This window comes from Boleophthalmus pectinirostris, unplaced genomic scaffold (assembly GCF_026225935.1).
Source record: "Boleophthalmus pectinirostris isolate CB_2022bp ecotype Guang Dong unplaced genomic scaffold, ASM2622593v1 HiC_scaffold_17, whole genome shotgun sequence".
NCBI lineage: Eukaryota > Metazoa > Chordata > Actinopteri > Gobiiformes > Gobiidae > Boleophthalmus > Boleophthalmus pectinirostris.
The window spans coordinates 25,537,553-25,556,327 of NW_026571115.1; the positions used below are offsets into that span (position 1 = coordinate 25,537,553).

General features: G+C 37.3%; 1 protein-coding gene across 3 annotated transcripts; it reads left to right on the top strand.

Annotated features, from left to right (window-relative positions):
• The first annotated feature begins 642 nt into the window (after positions 1 to 642).
• clcn7 (chloride channel 7) lies at positions 643 to 16,399 on the top strand. 3 transcript variants are annotated; one of them, XM_055152274.1, is made up of 25 exons: positions 643 to 928; positions 1,738 to 1,812; positions 3,915 to 3,980; positions 4,274 to 4,339; positions 4,451 to 4,583; positions 5,685 to 5,794; positions 6,984 to 7,064; positions 7,142 to 7,204; positions 9,060 to 9,143; positions 9,278 to 9,371; positions 9,854 to 9,918; positions 10,605 to 10,721; positions 10,924 to 10,978; positions 11,053 to 11,113; positions 11,852 to 11,993; positions 12,135 to 12,228; positions 12,560 to 12,732; positions 12,871 to 12,922; positions 12,998 to 13,125; positions 13,282 to 13,367; positions 13,447 to 13,579; positions 13,847 to 13,906; positions 13,985 to 14,161; positions 15,359 to 15,439; positions 15,521 to 16,399. In XM_055152274.1, the coding sequence occupies exons 1-25, from the start codon at positions 806 to 808 to the stop codon at positions 15,605 to 15,607; spliced, it is 2,406 nt and encodes an 801-aa protein (XP_055008249.1). In that variant the 5' UTR covers positions 643 to 805; the 3' UTR covers positions 15,608 to 16,399. The 3 variants fall into 3 exon arrangements, with proteins under 3 accessions (XP_055008249.1, XP_020775576.1, XP_020775577.1); XM_020919917.2 differs by having other exon boundaries at positions 644 to 928; positions 1,735 to 1,812; XM_020919918.2 differs by lacking the exon at positions 1,738 to 1,812 and having other exon boundaries at positions 645 to 928.
• Positions 16,400 to 18,775: the final 2,376 nt, after the last annotated feature.

An 18,775-nucleotide genomic window follows, 5' to 3' on the forward strand; every position in this document is an offset into this window, starting at 1 on the left:
AAAGCAGAACACTTACTGCAGAAGTCTTCCTGTGCACATTAACTTTGTCACACTATAGATAATTAAAGTCACACAGGGTCAAAAAAAGTACCATGCAAATGAGCAGGCGCTAGTTATGGCACTATAAAATAATACACACAATTTATTTTTTATTTATTTTTTGCCAGCTGTTCACAAATGTTCTCCTAGCCTACTCCTTTTGTGCCTGTCTGTCTGTATTGAGTAACTTTTACATTTTTCAATTATAATGACAACATGTATTATTGTTTTGTTTATTTTTTATCTGTTTGTTTCTGGTAATTTTGGGTAGAAAATTTGTAAATAGAAAATTTGTTTTTGGTAGAAAATATTAGCTGTTGTTTACGGAATACATTTTCTTGTAGGCTTTTACCTGTTTTAATAATTTGTATTATTTTATCTTAAGTGGTCGGTGTTGACTACTGCTTCATGACATCACAAGGTGAAACAGCATTTTGAGCTTTGGAGACTAATAATAAAAGGATTACTCAAACATGTGTGAATGAAACAAAACACAACTCCTGTTATGATTTTTGTGACGCAACAGTAATCTAACGTGGATTAAAGTTAACGAGAGTACATTTTGCGTAATATTGGACTTTTAAACTTCAAGTCCCATCATGCAACGCTGAAACTTTCTGTCCGTCCGCGCTCGCCGTAGACGTCACGAGTTGCGGGGATGATCATGGCTGGGAGTTGAGGAACAATAACAATAAAGTGTTAGCGAAGGGTCGCTGTAGTCTATGCTCATTTGAAACTAAAAATAATCGCGCAGACCGGGGCTTACATGGCCAACATCACCAAGAAAGTGTCGTGGTCGAGCCGGGCGGACGACTCTGCAGCGGCCGCGGCGGGGGAGGGCACACCGCTGCTGAACGGACCCGAGCAGCCCCGCTTCCCCTCCAGACAGGTACATGATGGTCCAGAGCATCAGCAGCAGCAGCAGCACCGGCCTGGCCCAGTTTAACGTGGTTATTTTTGTGCATGATTGATCAAACAGAGCAATCACCAGGCGTGCAGTTTTGTGCTTGTTATGTTGCAGCCTTTTGGGAATGGGACTGAATTTGATTTGCTGTCATTATTACTAATGACTGTCATCAAGGGAGTAATTAGGACATGATGATCACAAGTGAACATGATGACGTCTTTTTAATATATTTAACTGAATCGTACCCATGACCATGTATATTACTGTGTTACATTATCACCATATGATTAAATAACCATTGTATTAAAATCTACCTTTTACAGAAGAAACAACTTCCTGTTTTCTAGATCTTATTAGCTAACATATGGTGTCACTTCTGAAGATCTTAACTGACTAATCAAAAGGATAAAAATGCAGTTCTGTAGATTTTAGTTGTATTGACATAAATTTTAAGCAAACATAGTCAGTGAGTAGTGTTTACCACAGGTTAATACTGAGACTGATGGCACAGGAAATCCTTATTTGAATAAATGTGTAATTTATTAAAACATAAAGTTACTCCCATATATGTATGATGATTACGCAACAAGCTAAATGCGTAATGTCTTTATGCCAATATATTGCCAGCTTCTTTTAGGCTACAGGGGCAAAAATTTGATTATATATTCTGCATGATTAATGGGAAACACTGGTGAGACTTTGCTGCTTCCTTTTATGATTCTAAGCATCACACATGGTCCATAGTGAGAGGTGCATACATTTGTGTATTTGGTGTGTGTGGTCTTCAGCAGTCTGGAGGAGGAAGTTTATTTCAGATAGGCAGACTGTCCACGGTGGAATTGGAGGAGGAAATAACAGCAGATGAGGTAAAGTGCAGCCGAAAAGAAAACCTTAACGCCTTACTCTCTATGTCCGTATCTCTTCTATTTTAGCTAAATCTTATTCAGTGTCAACTTTCCTGCTTGTAGCCCGGCTTTTACTTCGTAGGCCATGAGATATTCTAGTTACATATAGGCCTTCTGAGCAAACTTGGTGGAAAAATAATCAGATAGCAGCCAATAGCAGCCAGCTTGACTCATCCAGTGTGTGTGGAAAGCACATGACTGGGAAGCCGCTGTCATGTCGGCAATGCGTTTCTAATCAGTAATTGATTCAAATCTCATGCTTTTGTAAACCTTTAGAAACAGGCATTGTTTATAAAGGTTGACCTCATTGTTAAGAAATTGGTTGTGTTCATGACATAATTTCAGATGCATGACAGGGGCAATATATCTTTATGGGAGATTTGTTGTTTTAAATATCCAAACATATTGTACGTCCCAAACACTTTGAACCTTAGTATTGTTTGTTAAGAATCCGTGTATCATTCTTCATTTGTTTTTCAGTATAAAACGAAAAATAAGAAAACAAAAAAACTAAATGAAAAAACAGATAACAATTTGTTTTTTCAGTTTTTGATTTTGTGTTTAAATGAATAATGGAAAAATTTCCCATTTCCGTGACATAAACTGCGATGCCGGACTTTTGCACTGCATACGGACTGAACCAGGTCTGGGACCAGACCGGAAATCAGACCAGGACTGAGACCGGGACTGAGACTGGGACTGAGACTCAAGGCTGAGACCAAGACTGAGACCAGGACCAGACCATGACTGAGACCGAAACTGAGACCGAGACCGTCACTGAGACCGGGACCGAGACCGAGACCGAGACCGGGGTCAGACTGGACTGAGACCGGGACCAGACCAGGAATGAGACCTGGAGTGAGACCTGGAGTGAGACCGGGACCAGTTTAGTCCTCTTTTAGTCCTGGTTCAGTCCGTATGCAGTGCAAAAGTCTGGCATCGCAGTTTAAGTCACGGAAACGGGAAACAACCGTTATCTGTTTTTTCATTTTGGTTTTGGAGACAAATAATGAAGAAAATAGTTTTTTGTTTTCTTATTTTTAGTTTTCTTGCCATATTAATCTTATGACTTAAAGTCCTTTGCACAACAATCACGTCTTTGGGGTTGAATATTTGTACAACTTTCTGGAGCTTCATAATTTCACTTTCATGAGAGATGACCATAAACTAGATTATTTTAAACCACAGAGTTCTGCCCTGTCCTGTAGGGCTGGGAAGTTGCCAATACAATACATACCTCGATATATAGGCCATGATACGATACATATCACGATACAGTGCACTTTCGATTCAATACGATATGTTTCAAATTGATTTGATACAAATATATTCAATAAAAATAAAGGCTAAATCATGGCTGTGATACTAAAACTCTTTGTTAAACCACTTCTTGTGCATAGTTAATCTGAAGCACACCCAAGTTACTCATCAAAACAGTGAAAATGTCAAATGTGTCGCATGAACAAGTTTTCGTCCTCTAAACAAGCAACAAAACTGTAGCTCTGTAACAAAATCATTGAGTAAAATAAACGAAAAAATACTCTTGGTGATATATCGATACAGCAGCCCACGATATCGATATTGTATCATCACATTAAACAATACGATATATCAATATTTCAATATTTTTGCAAACCCTTACTGTCCTGTAGCTCAAGTGACAGGCATCCTAGAATACTGTGTCATGAACATAATCTATTTTCCATAAAAGTTCAATAGGTTGTGTTGTAGAATTGTGTCTTCATTTAAATGTGCAAAATGTTCATGTTGTTGTCTTAATTAGGGAACATCTGATTCATTTTATTGTTTTGCATGTGACTTGCCATAATTAAACCTTTATTTCTCTGTTTTGCATAGTGCCATAGTTGTAGTTGCTGTGTGCCTGCAGCTGTCTTGTGTCTTATGTGCATGTTACCACTTGCCACACCTCCTTCTTTGCACTGTATGAAACATGTATTTACAGAATTATAAAAGCAGTATGTCTGGAAACGACTGGTTGGGTGACAGTTTCGTGTAAGTGTTTTCAGTGTTTTTAAAGATACATTTTGTTATTTTTCTAACAGGAGTCAATTAGAGGACAAACCCGCGAAATCCCTCACAATGAAAAGCTGCTCTCTCTTAAATATGAAGTAAGTTTTCACAACCAGTTACACACTATTATTCACTGCAGTATCTGTTGCAATATAAAATAGTTAGAAACCTTATTATGTGTCCATGAGCTATTATCATGTATTTAACCTGCTAACCCTGTAGTTAACATGTCTATAAACATTCCCAAATGCATAGGATTCTTGTATTAGTTTATTACTTTAGATTCCTCTCTTCTTAGACATGCTAAAATGTGGTTTCTGGGAAATATGCAAACATATATATGAAAATCAATTTTCAAGGTTTAGATGGATATATTTTTCTGTTTTCTCAGGGTCTGGACTATGATAACATTGAGAACCAGCTGTTTCTTGAGGAGGAAAGGCGGATGAGTCACATGGTAAAACCTAAATTGAACTATTAGTAGAACTATTAGTAAACCTACACACCTCCACGTGCACTCATAATATGATATAATCCTATATAATTGTACTCATTTTTGTGTCCTTAGGGTTTCCGCTGTTTGGAGATCAGTCGCTGGGTGGTTTGTGGTCTCATCGGCATTTTAACAGGGCTCATTGCCTGTCTCATTGATATTGCAGTGGAAAACCTGGCAGGCCTCAAATATGAAGTCATCAAAAAAAGTATCCTGATCTCATTTTCAACAACTGCAGATCTTTAACAATTTTACATCAACAAATTGAGCTCACAATCTTGACACCCTAAAAGGTTTAACTTCACGTGTATTAGTAATGGTACTACTACAAATATTAGGGCTGGGTATCATTAAGAATTTGCAGATACGGCACTTTCAATGCGATAAGATATATTTCAAATCAATTCGATACGGATCAATAAAAAATAATGGCTAAATCATGGCTGTGATATTTAAAAGTCTTTGTGAAACCACTTCTGGTGCAAAGTTAATATGAAACACGCCCATTTTAATCATCAAAACAGTAAAAATGCCAAATGTGTCACATAAACAAGTTTCCTTCCTTCAAACAAGCAACAAAACCGTAGCATTGTAACAAAATTATTTAACAAAATATACCAAAAAATACTTTTGGCGATATATTGATACAGCAGTCCCCGATATCAATACTGTATCATCACATTAAAAGATACAATATATCAATATTTAAATATTTTTGCACACCTAACTCCTAACTAATAGACTGTAGGGCTGTGGGTGACTAAAGAAATTCTTGGTTAACTAAAAACAACAGCTACTGTCATCAACATTGCCTGGGGGTGTGAAGCTAACTTAAAACACTTTTTTAATTGAAGCTCTGTTACTCAAGTTTTAACACCAGAATGTGCTGACTTGGTTGGAGCTACAACAGGTGACATGAATTCTGCACCTAAATTTGTCTCTCTTACGTAAAATTACAGTTTTTCAGGTTGTCACTCACACCTTTATATTGAAAATCAAACTCCTAAAGCAGGAGCATGAACACTCATTGATCACAGGCTCCTGAAAATGTGTTATTTAAATCCATTTTGTTTGTTTTTTCATGAGTTTTCAGCCAGTCTTAAAACTTTTTTTGTCTGTGTTTGCCAATATGTGCTTTGTGTGACCATGCCAATGCAGACACATGTAGAACACCCCCAGCACGATGTCACTAAAGTATCAATACTGAGATACTAGTAAACGGCAAGAAGACAGATTAAACTTGCTTTTGTCTGTCAGCCATGTGATTACATGACATAGTAGACATTCCTTAACCTCTGACCTTTGACAGACATCGTGAAGTTTACAGAAACAGGCGGTCTCTCTATCTCTCTTATCCTCTGGGCCGGTTTCAATGCTGCTGTTGTCATGCTGGGCTCCATTGTAGTAGCATTCTTTGAGGTGAGATCCCGAAGGCAACATTTCCACATACTGTATTACACAAAATAGGATCTTGTAAGTTTTAAGCCATGTTATAATGTTGTTACCTCCTCAAAAATACACTACCGGTCCAAAGTTTTAGAACTCCAAACTTTTTTCCAGTTTTGTACTGTTTACCAAAACATATTCAAAATTTTTGATTCATGCAAGTGTCCACCTTTGGCAGATATAACAGCAGAACACACTCGTGGCTCGTTCTTTTTACAATAGAAATCAAATATTCTTCAGAAACGTCTTCCCAAGTCTGTTGCAGAAGTTCCCTTATTTCAAGTTTACAATGTTGTTCTTTTTTCCTGAGGTAGTTTTGGCAGAGCTTGGACTTGTGTTTTGTTATATTTTATCTTTTTTTTTTACTTCTGGCTGTTCAGTTCTTACCTTTGTACCATTTTAAGCTTTTCATCAGACTTGCACGACTTGAATTGCATTAAATAACTGGAAAAATTAGGGTGTTTTAAAACTTTTGACCGGTAGTGTACCTGGAGTTGTGTTTTGTTTCATTCACACATGTATGAGTGATCTTTTATTAATAGTCTTGTCTAAAAAATGTCTCTCAAAATGCTCTGTTCCACCTTGTCATGTAGTGATAATTTTCAGTGTAACAGCTCCTTTTACCTTTTAGTTCAGTAGAAATAGGCGTGTGGAGTTTAAAAACATAGTGGAGCACTTCTTGTATTACCACATGATATCACAAGGTGTAGAGAAGAACACACCCTAAACATACCAGATTTGTGTGTTAAACACGTGTGAATGAAGCAAAACAACTCCAGGTATGTTTGTGATGAGGAAACAACATTATAACATAGATAAGAAAATAGGGCAATATGGGCCCTTTAAAGTATACTGATAAAATAACATTGTACTTGTCAATCTTACAGTCTTATGAATCAAAGTAATTGAGTAATCAGTCCTTGTGGCTTTCCATATAAATTTGAACAAGTCAGCAAATACCAACAGTAATATTTCATGCCCACAAGTGTTGTTGAAGTGAAACAAGTTTAAAATTCCCACTGTGTGTAATAGTGATAATTGTGGTAAAATTCTTCCTTATTTTCTAGGGCGTACTTCACTTATCTTGTCTCGTACAAATTCCTTTTTACTACTCAGCCAATTTTTTCTGGGTTATAATTGTTCTATGTGTTTGTTCTCATAGCCTATAGCAGGAGGGAGTGGCATACCTCAAATCAAATGTTACCTTAATGGTGTTAAGATTCCAAGGGTGGTGCGACTCAAGGTAAACATTGCAATTGGACGCGCATTGTATTATTACAGTGTCATATAATAATGTTTAAATTGTTGTGTGTTTGACAGACTCTGGTTGTAAAAGTATTTGGTGTCATATGCTCTGTGGTCGGTGGACTCGCTGTAGGAAAGGTAAGTGAAACGATGTGGTCACTGAATGCAACTAATGGACTGCAACTCTACATAAACATATCCATTTTACATATCCATGCTCAGGTTTTTGCTCAAATGTCTGTTCAGAGAGACAAAAAATACAGAACTTGATATGACAATACTGGCTTTTTTCATATCCATGCTCAGGTTTTTGCTCAAATATCTGTTCAGAGAGATAGAAAATACAGCACTTGATATGACATTACTGACTTTCTTCCTTGATAAGACTAATTAAGTGTATCTATCTATCACTGTAATCATACCTCTGGCATGTCTTAAGATGCAAATAGTTGGCCATGTGAGTAGCTGGCAACGGTCCAGGTTTTACCAAAAGTTTCTGGGAAGGGCACTCATAACTTCAACAGGAAAAAAACAAAAGCTATAAAATGTTATCACTCTCTGAGCAGGTGTTTATCACATTGTGGCGCCTAAACCTGTATACAGAACTAATTCATGGGAACAAAAATGCGGCCCATGTGACATAAATCCTTTGGGTAACACTGTAGATTAGGGACCAGATATTAATAGCTAGTTAATAGTAAAATTCATGATAAGTGCTTTTAATTACTGTGTTAGTATATTTATAAAGTACTTTCAATGCATTTTTGCCTTAAGCTGTATAACCCTAGCCAGGCGGGCGCCACCTAGTGTCTCCGCTCAATTTCATTTCTCTCCAGCAACTAGGTCAGGAATCAAAATACAATAGATGGGTCGCTAAAACTCTGGAAGTGCGAGTTCAGGCACCAGCCAATCAGCGAAGAGCCATACATTCTGTGTTGGCAATGATTCTGGAGATCGAGGATTTAAAGCCGGAACAAAGAGAATGTTTGGCGAATTTTATCAAGGGGAAAGACGTTATTGCCCTTCTTCCTATGGGATTTGGGAAAAGTTTAATATACCAGTTAGCCCCGATAGCGGCGCATTACATATGTCATGACCAAACAGCTGCGATTGGTTAAATGAAAAAAGTACCCGCCTACCATCGAGTGAACGAATCCTAATGCCATCCTAAAGGTCAGATGGTTTCCACTAAGTCTAACCGGCTGATGAATCAGGCTAGTATAACCCATTAACTATTTTCTTCACATTAAAGTAGTGGAGATCACAATAGATGTTTTTGTACATCTAATGACATCTTAATAAGCATTAATAAGTGTTTAATTAATACCAAATAATAGCTAAGTAACAACTATTATACCAATTACACTTAGTTAGCGATTAATATTTGGTCCCTATCCCTAAACTAAAGTGTTACCGTCCTTTGTTATTACACAATGAGTTAATAATATTACACAAAATGGACTCTTGTGAGCTTTAAGCCGTGTTATAATGTTGTTACCTCATCAAAAACATTCCTCGAGTTGTGTCTTGTTTCATTCACACATGTTTGAGTAATCCTTTATTATTGGTCAACTCCAAAATCTCAAAATGCTCTGATCCACCTTGTTGTGCAGTAGTAGTTTTCAAGTTAACAGCTACATTTCACCTTTAGTTCAGTAAATATTTGCAATTACAGTTCTGAAATCATCCAAATGATTCTAGTGAAGCTGTATGAAGTTTAAAAATGCCGTGGAGCTCTTCCTGTATAATCACATGATATTGCAAAGTGGAACAGAGTGTTTTCAGTCTGAGAGAAGAGCTCAGCCTGAAAAAGCAGAGTTTGTGTGAATGAAACAACACAATGAGGAAATATTGCAGCATAGATCAGATAATAGCGCAATAATACCTTTAAAGCATGGAAACAACATGTGGGTCTGTGTGTGTGTTTGATACTTTATAGTTTTAGAGCTTGGAATTCACTGTAATGTTTTTCTCTGATCCCAAACTCTTTCAGGAAGGTCCCATGATCCACTCTGGTGCTGTTGTGGCAGCTGGGGTGTCTCAGGGCCGCAGCACATCCTTAAAAAGAGATTTTAAGGTACGCATTCAACACACACACACATTGTACATTTATATACTTGTACTAGGTCACACTTTACGATGTGACATACAGTTTTTCATTCTGACAGTATTTTCTCTAGCGCAGAATAAATGGCTCTCTTTTGTTTGCAGATATTTGAGTACTTCCGACGTGACACAGAAAAGAGAGACTTTGTTTCAGCCGGAGCTGCAGCCGGTGTCTCTGCGGCTTTTGGAGCTCCTGTTGGTGAATAGCTACAGTTTGTTTCTAATCTATTACATGGGCCCTTACACAGCTATAAAGCAAATATATTTTAGCACAGGGTGGACAATTATTTTTTCCATGGACCACATGAGAAACAGAAAATATTTTGGAGGACCGGGCCAAAATGCTTAACCCAATTCTGCATCATATTCATTGTATTTCTTTATAAAAAGCAGTAAATAGCATTGTTTTGACAAGCTGGTAAAACTGGTAAGAGTTTATGTTGTGACTAAGCAATGAAAACGTGAGGTTGCTTTACAAAAATGTTACACCTCTAAAACACCTCTAAAATAAAAGCAATGCAGCTTTAGGCCATGCATGAGGTAAAATTATAACATATGTTTATTTTGTAGCTCCAAATGAGATTAAACAGGCCAGTCAGAGTGAACCAAAGGGCCGTACGTGACCCGGGAGCTGTACAATGCCCAGGTTTGGTTTAACATATCTTTATTTTTGATCAACAGGTGGGGTACTTTTCTCTCTTGAGGAAGGAGCATCTTTCTGGAACCAGATGTTAACATGGAGGATAGTGAGTCATGTCATCAGTTTACATACAGAATACACTACCAGTCAGAAGTTTGGACACACCATCTCATTTAATGTTTTCTTTCTTTATTTTTACTACTTTCTACATTTTTATACATCTAGAAGACATCAAATATATGAAGTATGATCTATGGAATTATGTATTGAAAAAAAATAGTTAAATAACCCTATTGAGTATTTTTGACAAAGCAAAGTGTGGCTACTTTGAGGTTTTGGATATAAAATGTGAAAAATACATTTAGAGAGAGAGAGAGAGATACTTTATTGATCCCGAGGGAAAATCAAGTTTTACTGCAGCAAACTGTTGCAGTTGCTGTTGCTGCAACATTTCCACTGCGCTTCTCACTCACCTTTGTGTCTCAGTCAAAGGTCTCAATGCAGTTTAACAAGAGGATTTATTAAGAGTTATTTAAGTTTTTTTCTTTGCTGCATAAAATGTCTTACTTCATATATGAATGTCTATATATGATGTTTTCTGTATGCATATAAAATGTAGAAAGTAGTAAAAATAAATAAATAAAAAAACAAAACATGAATAACCTTGAAGAGTGTGTCCAAATGTTGTGTATACACAGAATTTTTTGGTTGTTAATGGCAGTTTGCAGCTTGTCTTTTTTTTTTTCTTTCTATCTTTTTGTCTTGTTTTGATGGCATTTTTTCCTCTTCTAGTTTTTTGCCTCCATGATTTCTACCTTTACTCTGAATTTCTTCTTGAGTATTTATCATCAGAAACCTGGGGATCTCTCAAATCCTGGTCTCATCAACTTTGGTCGCTTTGAAAGTGAGGTAGGACCCATATTTAAGACACAATTATCAACAATACTGTGAAATTATAAGCCTTTAACTGTGTCTTTTTAAAATATGTTTGAAATATTATAGTTTCATAGATCTTAGCTGGGGTTGTTGCATATTTCCACTGTCATTGTTTTAGTATTTCTGTATATTTTAATTGTATTGTCAACCTAACTGTGCAAATTGATCTTTTCAGAGTTTGGCATACAACTTTTATGAGATTCCCTTTTTTATTGCTATGGGCGCTATAGGTAAGCAGAAAGTCTTGACAATATAATCTCTGTATTTAAGCAGCGTTTTTATTTCCTTGTTAATGTCTCTGCAGGAGGATTGCTTGGAGCTTTATTCAATTTTCTGAACTACTGGCTCACCATTTTCAGGATCAGGTACATTCAGAAATAAATAAATGTGGTAGAAAGTTTGAACAAAGATTAAGTGAAGATGTGCTTTGTGTTAAACCATGTGCCAGTAAAAACAATAGTGTGGTATGATGATGGCTGTCAAAGACTGGGTGGGGTTAAGCAGAAGGAAGTTTTCAGTGGCACCTTCCCAGAAAAAGCCTCTGCTGATTGAAGGGTGAGAACAGGTCGAGTGGCTGCCATATGCGAAGTCACCCAAACACCATAATACAAAAAAGTATCACAGTAACATTTCAAACTTAATCTTAATTTGTTTTTAGTACTTTTATAATCTATTAGCCAGAAATTGTGTAATATCTATTTTGGATTGATGAGTCATTGGAACATAGCCACTGAATGACCTCTCGCCAACAGGATATAACAAAAACAGGACATGTTATTTTTTTGTAGAAGGGAATATCTCACCAGATCAGAACATCTAAAAAAAAAAAAAGTCAGTTCAAACTATATTTAGACATAACAAGCAGCCTGTGATTGCTGTAAAGTGACAGTGTTTTCATATCTGTGTGCATATGTTGTACCTGTCTGGGAAGTCTTGATCTAAATAACTCTTTCAGTCATCTGACACATTTCATAAGCAGAACAAGAGTTGCACCTGTAGCCTGAAGGCATTAACCCAAACCTGCCTTTTTATTCTTAGTACTAGGGAAAGTCCTGGATGTGACGTTATCAGATTTTATCTTTAATGTTTATTATTTACTACAGATACATTCATCGACCCTGTTTGCAAGTAATGGAGGCTATGCTCGTGGCTGCAGTGACGGCTACAGTTTCATTCACAATGATTTATTTCTCTAATGACTGTCAGCCACTGGCTCCTGAGAACAACGAGGAGTACCCACTGCAGGTGCACAGTCACGCTGTAATGCATTATGGGATGTTAATTATCATGTTTACCTAAAATGTGTGATTTTTCAAAAACAGTTGGTAATATTTTTTGTAAATACTGCTTATAGGATTCCCTAAAATAACTTTGTCTTTGATTCAGTTATTCTGTTCTGATGGGGAGTATAATGCCATGGCCACAGCCTTCTTCAACACTCCTGAGAGAAGTGTCCGCAGTCTTTTCCACAACCAGCCAGGTGAAGTTTCTTTCACACAAATAAAAGCTGCCAATCCGCTGCAGTCTGAACTATCCAACACTAAACATGGTTGCAAAAAAAGCTGTATCATTGGTGGCTCTAGGATTTCTTTCTGCCATTGATTTAAGATCATTAGATCCAATAAAATTGTTATTTCAAGATACTAAGATGACTAAAGTTTAAAATTTCTGTGTGCTATTAACTGAACAGTTATCTTTTATTACAAAAAAATTAATTACACAACAGATACATATAATTAGAGGGATTGTGGTGGGTGTGGTATTGAATCATCATATAAGAAACACCTCATTTAACCTCTTTTGTTACCCAGGCTCGTACAACCCTCTGACCCTGGGTCTGTTCACTCTCACCTACTTCTTCCTGGCCTGTTGGACCTATGGCCTGTCCGTGTCTGCGGGGGTCTTCATCCCCTCTCTGCTCATCGGTGCTGCCTGGGGGAGGCTGTGTGGAATTCTTCTGGCCTCCATCTCATCCAGTGGTTCAGTTAGTACAACTACACACGGAAATCATTTGTGAAGGAACTATATATCAATAATAATATTTTCACTTTGAGAATTCAGCACAAACAAAGTTAGATAATGATCAATCTTGATTGATGACATTTTTTTCCTGTTGTGGTAGTTATGGGCTGACCCAGGTAGATATGCTCTGATTGGAGCTGCAGCTCAGCTAGGTTTGTCAATAAACAATTCTGAAAAGTACGATTGCTTTATTTTTTAAATGACCTATTCATCTTTTCTTACCACAGGTGGAATTGTGAGAATGACATTAAGTTTGACAGTCATCATGGTGGAGGCTACAGGAAATGTCACCTATGGTCTGCCTATCATGCTAGTGCTGATGACAGCCAAGATAGTTGGGGACTACTTTATTGAAGTAAGTCATATGGGCAACGTCTTCTATATACTATTCTTTCAAAATAAGAATTCACAATTAAAAAATTATATAATGATATTCATGGTACATTGGTAGTACTATTTTGCACTGTTATACATTGTACTAATGTTTAGTACATTGTTTGTCACTGTTCAGGGTCTATATGACATCCACATTAAACTGCAGAGCGTTCCTTTCCTGCACTGGGAGGCTCCTGCCACGTCCCACTGGCTCACAGCCAGGTAGAGATCTGTCCTACACAACCCCGCAGGCATGCTTGCCTCAGTCTTTTTGAAAACTGAACATCATTGTTTTCTCCAGAGAAGTGATGAGCTCTCCTGTGACCTGTTTGAACCGGATAGAAAAGGTTGGAACCATTGTGGATACGCTTAGCAACACCTCCACCAATCACAACGGCTTCCCTGTGGTGGTACAGACCCTTGGGAATGATGAGGTACTGTATAAAATAGACCTACTCTACCAGACACTTCCTCCTTATGATAAATGCAGCATCATGGTAGTCACATGGCGTTACACAGCAGTGAGTCATTAGGGAAACTACTGCTTTTAAAGAGGCTGAATTTAATGTAATAATATTATAAACCCTTCTATTTATAACTACTGCCCCGTTAGAGAATTCCCCCAGATGAACTTGCTCTTTTAGATTTGACTGTTTATTTTTACTGATCTGTTCAGTAATTCTTTGTTCTCTATCTCTCAGCCAGGGAAGCTGTGTGGCCTGATTCTTCGCTCTCAGCTCATTGTTCTTCTCAAACACAAGGTACATCCAGTCACGCATGAACAATGTTGAGGGATTTAAAAAGACTTACTCAAAGTGGCACTGGTCCTGTCCGCATAGGTGTTTGTGGAGTTGGCCCGCTCTCGTCTGACACAGAGAAAACTCCAGCTCAAAGACTTTAGAGACGCTTACCCGCGCTTCCCCCCGATCCAAAGCATCCACGTGTCCCAGGACGAGAGGGAGTGCATGATGGATCTCACAGAGTTTATGAACCCCACGCCATACACAGTCCCACAGGTAAGCGTAAACAACAGTAAAAAACATACCAAGGTACAGAATTGGCACTCTCCCACCTACACTGTTCCACTATGAGAAGTTTTCAGTCCCCCTCTCATTCAGTGTGTTCTACTTTCTACATTTTCTATACATACAGACGACATCAATTATATGAAGTAAGATTTGTGTTTTAATGTTAATGTTTTATAACCAAATCCTCAAATTTACCCTTTACTTTGTTTAAAAATATTTACTAGAATTATTTAACTTTTTTCTTTACTAAACAATTCTATATTTCTTCATATATTTGATGTCTTCTGTGTGTATAAATGTGTTCAACCATTAGACTAGTGCATATCCAGACGTGTTACAAACTGCATCAAACTTTAACTTTTCACACAACTATCTTAAAGCTGCATTGCCCAACTTTTTTTTTTATTCTGTATTTTCCCCCTAGAAAGTGTATTGTAAAAGCAGAACTTTATGACAATGCCGACCAGTACACACTGGCTTCTAATTAGAAAACAATTTATCTGTTGCCATTTAGATCCATTTCAGTCACTACATGGCTTTATATAATGGAAAATGGGGGCTGAGCTTTGGTGGTCCACCCTGCTTCATTTAGAACAAAAGAGGTTCCAAAGCTGTGCTAATGGCCATGTGATTAAGTGCAATGTGCCAAAGGGCTTTTGACCTACGAACGAGCTAGTCTAACTTCCGGGTTAGGGTTGAAAATCAGGTACTTCAGCCTTAAGCTTATCTTATCTTATTTTAAAAGTATCTGGTCAGTTTAGATAATTATTACTCAATATTATGTATGAAATTGTATAAATATATGTGTATATTCATGCCTTTCCATCGCAGCTGTCCTCCGTGGTTATAGCTATTCGGATCTTTTGAATGGGGAAAGGTCCTCGCAAAGTACTTCAGTTCAGGAAGGAGTTGTTTGTGTGAAACTCATGAATAGTAGTAGGTAAGCATAGTTGTACAAGTGATTGTTGGCAGAGAGCCTGTCCTTGAATAAAAGTTTAACACTAACCAATTTAAAATTTAAGTCGGGTCAAAAGGGCACAAAAGCACTGCTGAAAATAATAATCTTATGTAATGTTGTTGCTATGAGACAAAAGTGATCCTTCATTTTGTAAAATTGAATTTGTGTTTATAAACCTTCATTACCTAACTATTAATCTACTGCTGTTAATTTACGGTTTTCTGCAGGATACATCTTTGCCCCGTGTGTTCAAGTTGTTCAGAGCTCTTGGCCTCAGACACTTGGTTGTAGTGGATGACGAGAACAGGGTATGTTTGTAATTCATAGCATTCATTTTACAAATTTTTACATAAGCTTATTCATTCTAATTGAGCTTTTGTCTTGTGAAGGTGGTTGGACTTGTTACAAGGAAAGACCTCGCCCGTTATCACTTGGGTAAACACGGCCTGGAGGAGCTGCAGCTGGCCCAGACATAGTACTCACAGACTGTCTCATACTTCTAACACAAAGAACTGATTTCACCTGATGCCCTTACTGTCCACCACCAGCTATGCAGAAATAACAGTAACTGAGAAGGTACAAAACCCGTAAAAATAATGAATGTAGAGCTATTTTATACAGAAATAATCACTCAGCTCCTCAAACAAGATCCTCTAATGCCAGTACGTGCTTAGTTCTTCTCCCATGTGACTCTTCTGAATAGTTTTTTCAAGAACTTTATAGACAGTGTTAGCACATTCATTATATTGCACTGACTGACGACAAAATATTTATTGTTCAATTTGTGAAGTTTTATTTTAAATTATGTATGTGTGTTGGTGTTATCTCCTGTTTGTTGAAAGTTATGGATTGACCTCTCAAAATGGTGTAGATGTTGTCAGCACCGATGGGTGTATTTAAATCCACGAAAAACTGTTCATGTCACTGTTATTTTTAACATTTCAAGAAATAGTCCAAAATTGTTTTATTTAGAAAAAAATTATCAAAATGAAAACCTTAACTTCAGAACATGTAAAACAACATAAATGATTAGGTTTTTTTACCGTTTATACTGGAAAATTGCAACCATGCTGATGAAGAAATATTATTTTTTACATACATAGGATTTTTCAATTTACAACCATTCATTTTCCACATCTCTGTGCTCTTGGTACTCCAAATTTAGCATTTGAAAGACTACTGTTAAACAAAAGACACGTTCTTTTTTTAAAAATCTGTGAAAATAATTTTTGTGAATTAATAAAATACAAATATGAGAATGAGAAAAATGAATTTATATTGTTCATTCCTGGTCACTGTCTCTAGATGGCAGCATCTCTATCTCTTTCTATGTAGTGCAGTAAGAGACCAGTCAGTGTGTACATTTACAAGTCCAGTAATAACCACATAACTAGAATAAGCTCATAATCACAATAAAATCAGACTTTTGGTGTTGCATGGAAGATTATTTGTTTTTCACTGCAAATTTTACACAAAACTTTGTAAAATTGTGTGTGAGTTGAATATTTAAAGGGAATTTTTCCATCTACAACACTGAAAACCTATACTTCAGTATTCTGTGACTACAATTTTTATTTGTATTAGGTTTTTTCACTTTTAAAAAGGTTAAAAAGTTCCAAATTTGATGGCGTATTAGTTATTAGTGCCCCTTTTTACAGAATTTCCTTGTAAAAACCTGCACATCTTCCAACAATCAGAAAGAAATCCAATCACTCACTTCAGATGTACCAGTTTATATGAGTTTGAATGCTCTGGTAATTCCTGAAATCAGATAATGATCAGATTTTTGATGTGCATATAAACATAGAAACTGTCTGTGGTGGTTGAAGCTTCTGTCCACATGAGCTGGGTTAGTGTCTCGTCTCTATAGGCCCAGATAAGAGCTCCCACCCGCCCACTATGCAGTCTGAAAACCATTTAGTCACTGCTCCTACAGCCTGCTCTATAGCTTACATACTATATCTGACTGTGTATGGGAGAGAAAAGCCAATTACCGTAGCCTGTGCACCGCCGCTTAATGGAATAACTTGGCGAATCAATGCAATTACACTTGCAAATCCCAGTGATATCAGTGTGGGATTCAATTTGAGGTGTGTTAACGTGTTAGAAGTGTTGTTAGCAGCACTGTCAGATACTGAGGCAGAGGGGCATACTATAGAATATGAAATGTATGCCACAACTAACTATGTACGGAGTTTATGCAGGGCTTTATAGAATTGTAAATACACAATCACATTCAGAAACCCAAGTGTAAGACTGAATATAAAAACACTGACTGGACACGACAAGTTTGTGCCTAGTTTGGAGTAGTCCTTAGCAGTGGTGCAGTGGATAAAGCTCGCCTCACAGCAAGAGGGTCCCGGTGTTTGCATGTCCTCCCTGCGTTTGTGTAGATTTTTCTCTGATCAATAAATCACAAACATTTAGCAGAGAAATGTGCTAGAGTAAGCAACTACACTAGAAAAAAAATGCTGTCTCAGTTGCTGACTTTAAGGGTGCACTTTGCATTTTTCTAGCGGCGGGTCTGCCACTCATTTGCCTCCATGGAGATGTTACTGCTTTGCTTAGAATGTTCCACAATGTAGCATTAAACGTACTTACCTCCATAAAAACAAGATTGAGACACAAACAGCGCAAATATTTCAAATCTGTAGAGAGGCAAGCCCACTCAGATAAGAATGCATACTTTCAGCAATGAAAATATGATAAAGTGCACTATGTACCTTTTCTTGTGGAGGTCCAATATCTTTTTGTCTCCATGGTGATGTTGATTTGTTCCACTGGATGGCATTAAATGTACATCTGCCTTGCATTTTCAATCAGTTGTGTTTTTTGATGACTATAAACATTCTTACTGTGACTGGGCTTGCCTTTCCACAAATCTGACCTGTAACTTGGCCTGGTAGAGTCACCTGCTTGTCTCCGAAATGTTAGATCAATTTAATGCCATACTGTGAAACATCCCAGCCGGTATAATTCCTCCATGGAGACGGGAAGAAAGAAGAGATGAAAGACCCACCATCAGAAAAGATACACAGTGCACCATTAAACACATCTAAATGTTCAATATTATTTCTGAGTTATCCCTACCTGTGAAAATAGCTCCGCAGCTCTTATGACAGGTTCTTTGTGAGTTTTTCCCTCTGAACCTGAAAGTGTGTCAGGCGTCTGTTTGCGTCCTCTGGGGAGCACTTGCCTCAGACAGGCTTATAACTCTGTCCAGCGCGTCCATGTTGGAGCGCACGTTTTATACATGCCATTCACCGCACCAGGGACCATTGCAGCTGATTTATATTTCTGTAAAGCAATAAAAATATAATAGTTTTACGGCTGCGCTTGCTTTAGGACAGACAGGGAAAAGATCCAGGGCTGGCGGGGACAGGGGTGACAGCCAGGGCAAGATGGCCATATTCATTTAGTCTAACTGGGCTCGATATTTATGCTCACGTGTCAGGAGTTTTATCACTTCATCCTGGGGGCCTTGTGAACTGTACTTACGTTTTATGGTCAAAAGTATATTTTACTTCCAAAATAGTAGACTGGGTAAAAAGATGGGAGTTTAATAAGAAAGATGAGAATTATGAAGGTTAAAATAAATACATTACTTTAGCAAAAAAAAATAAAAAAATTGATTGCTTAAATGT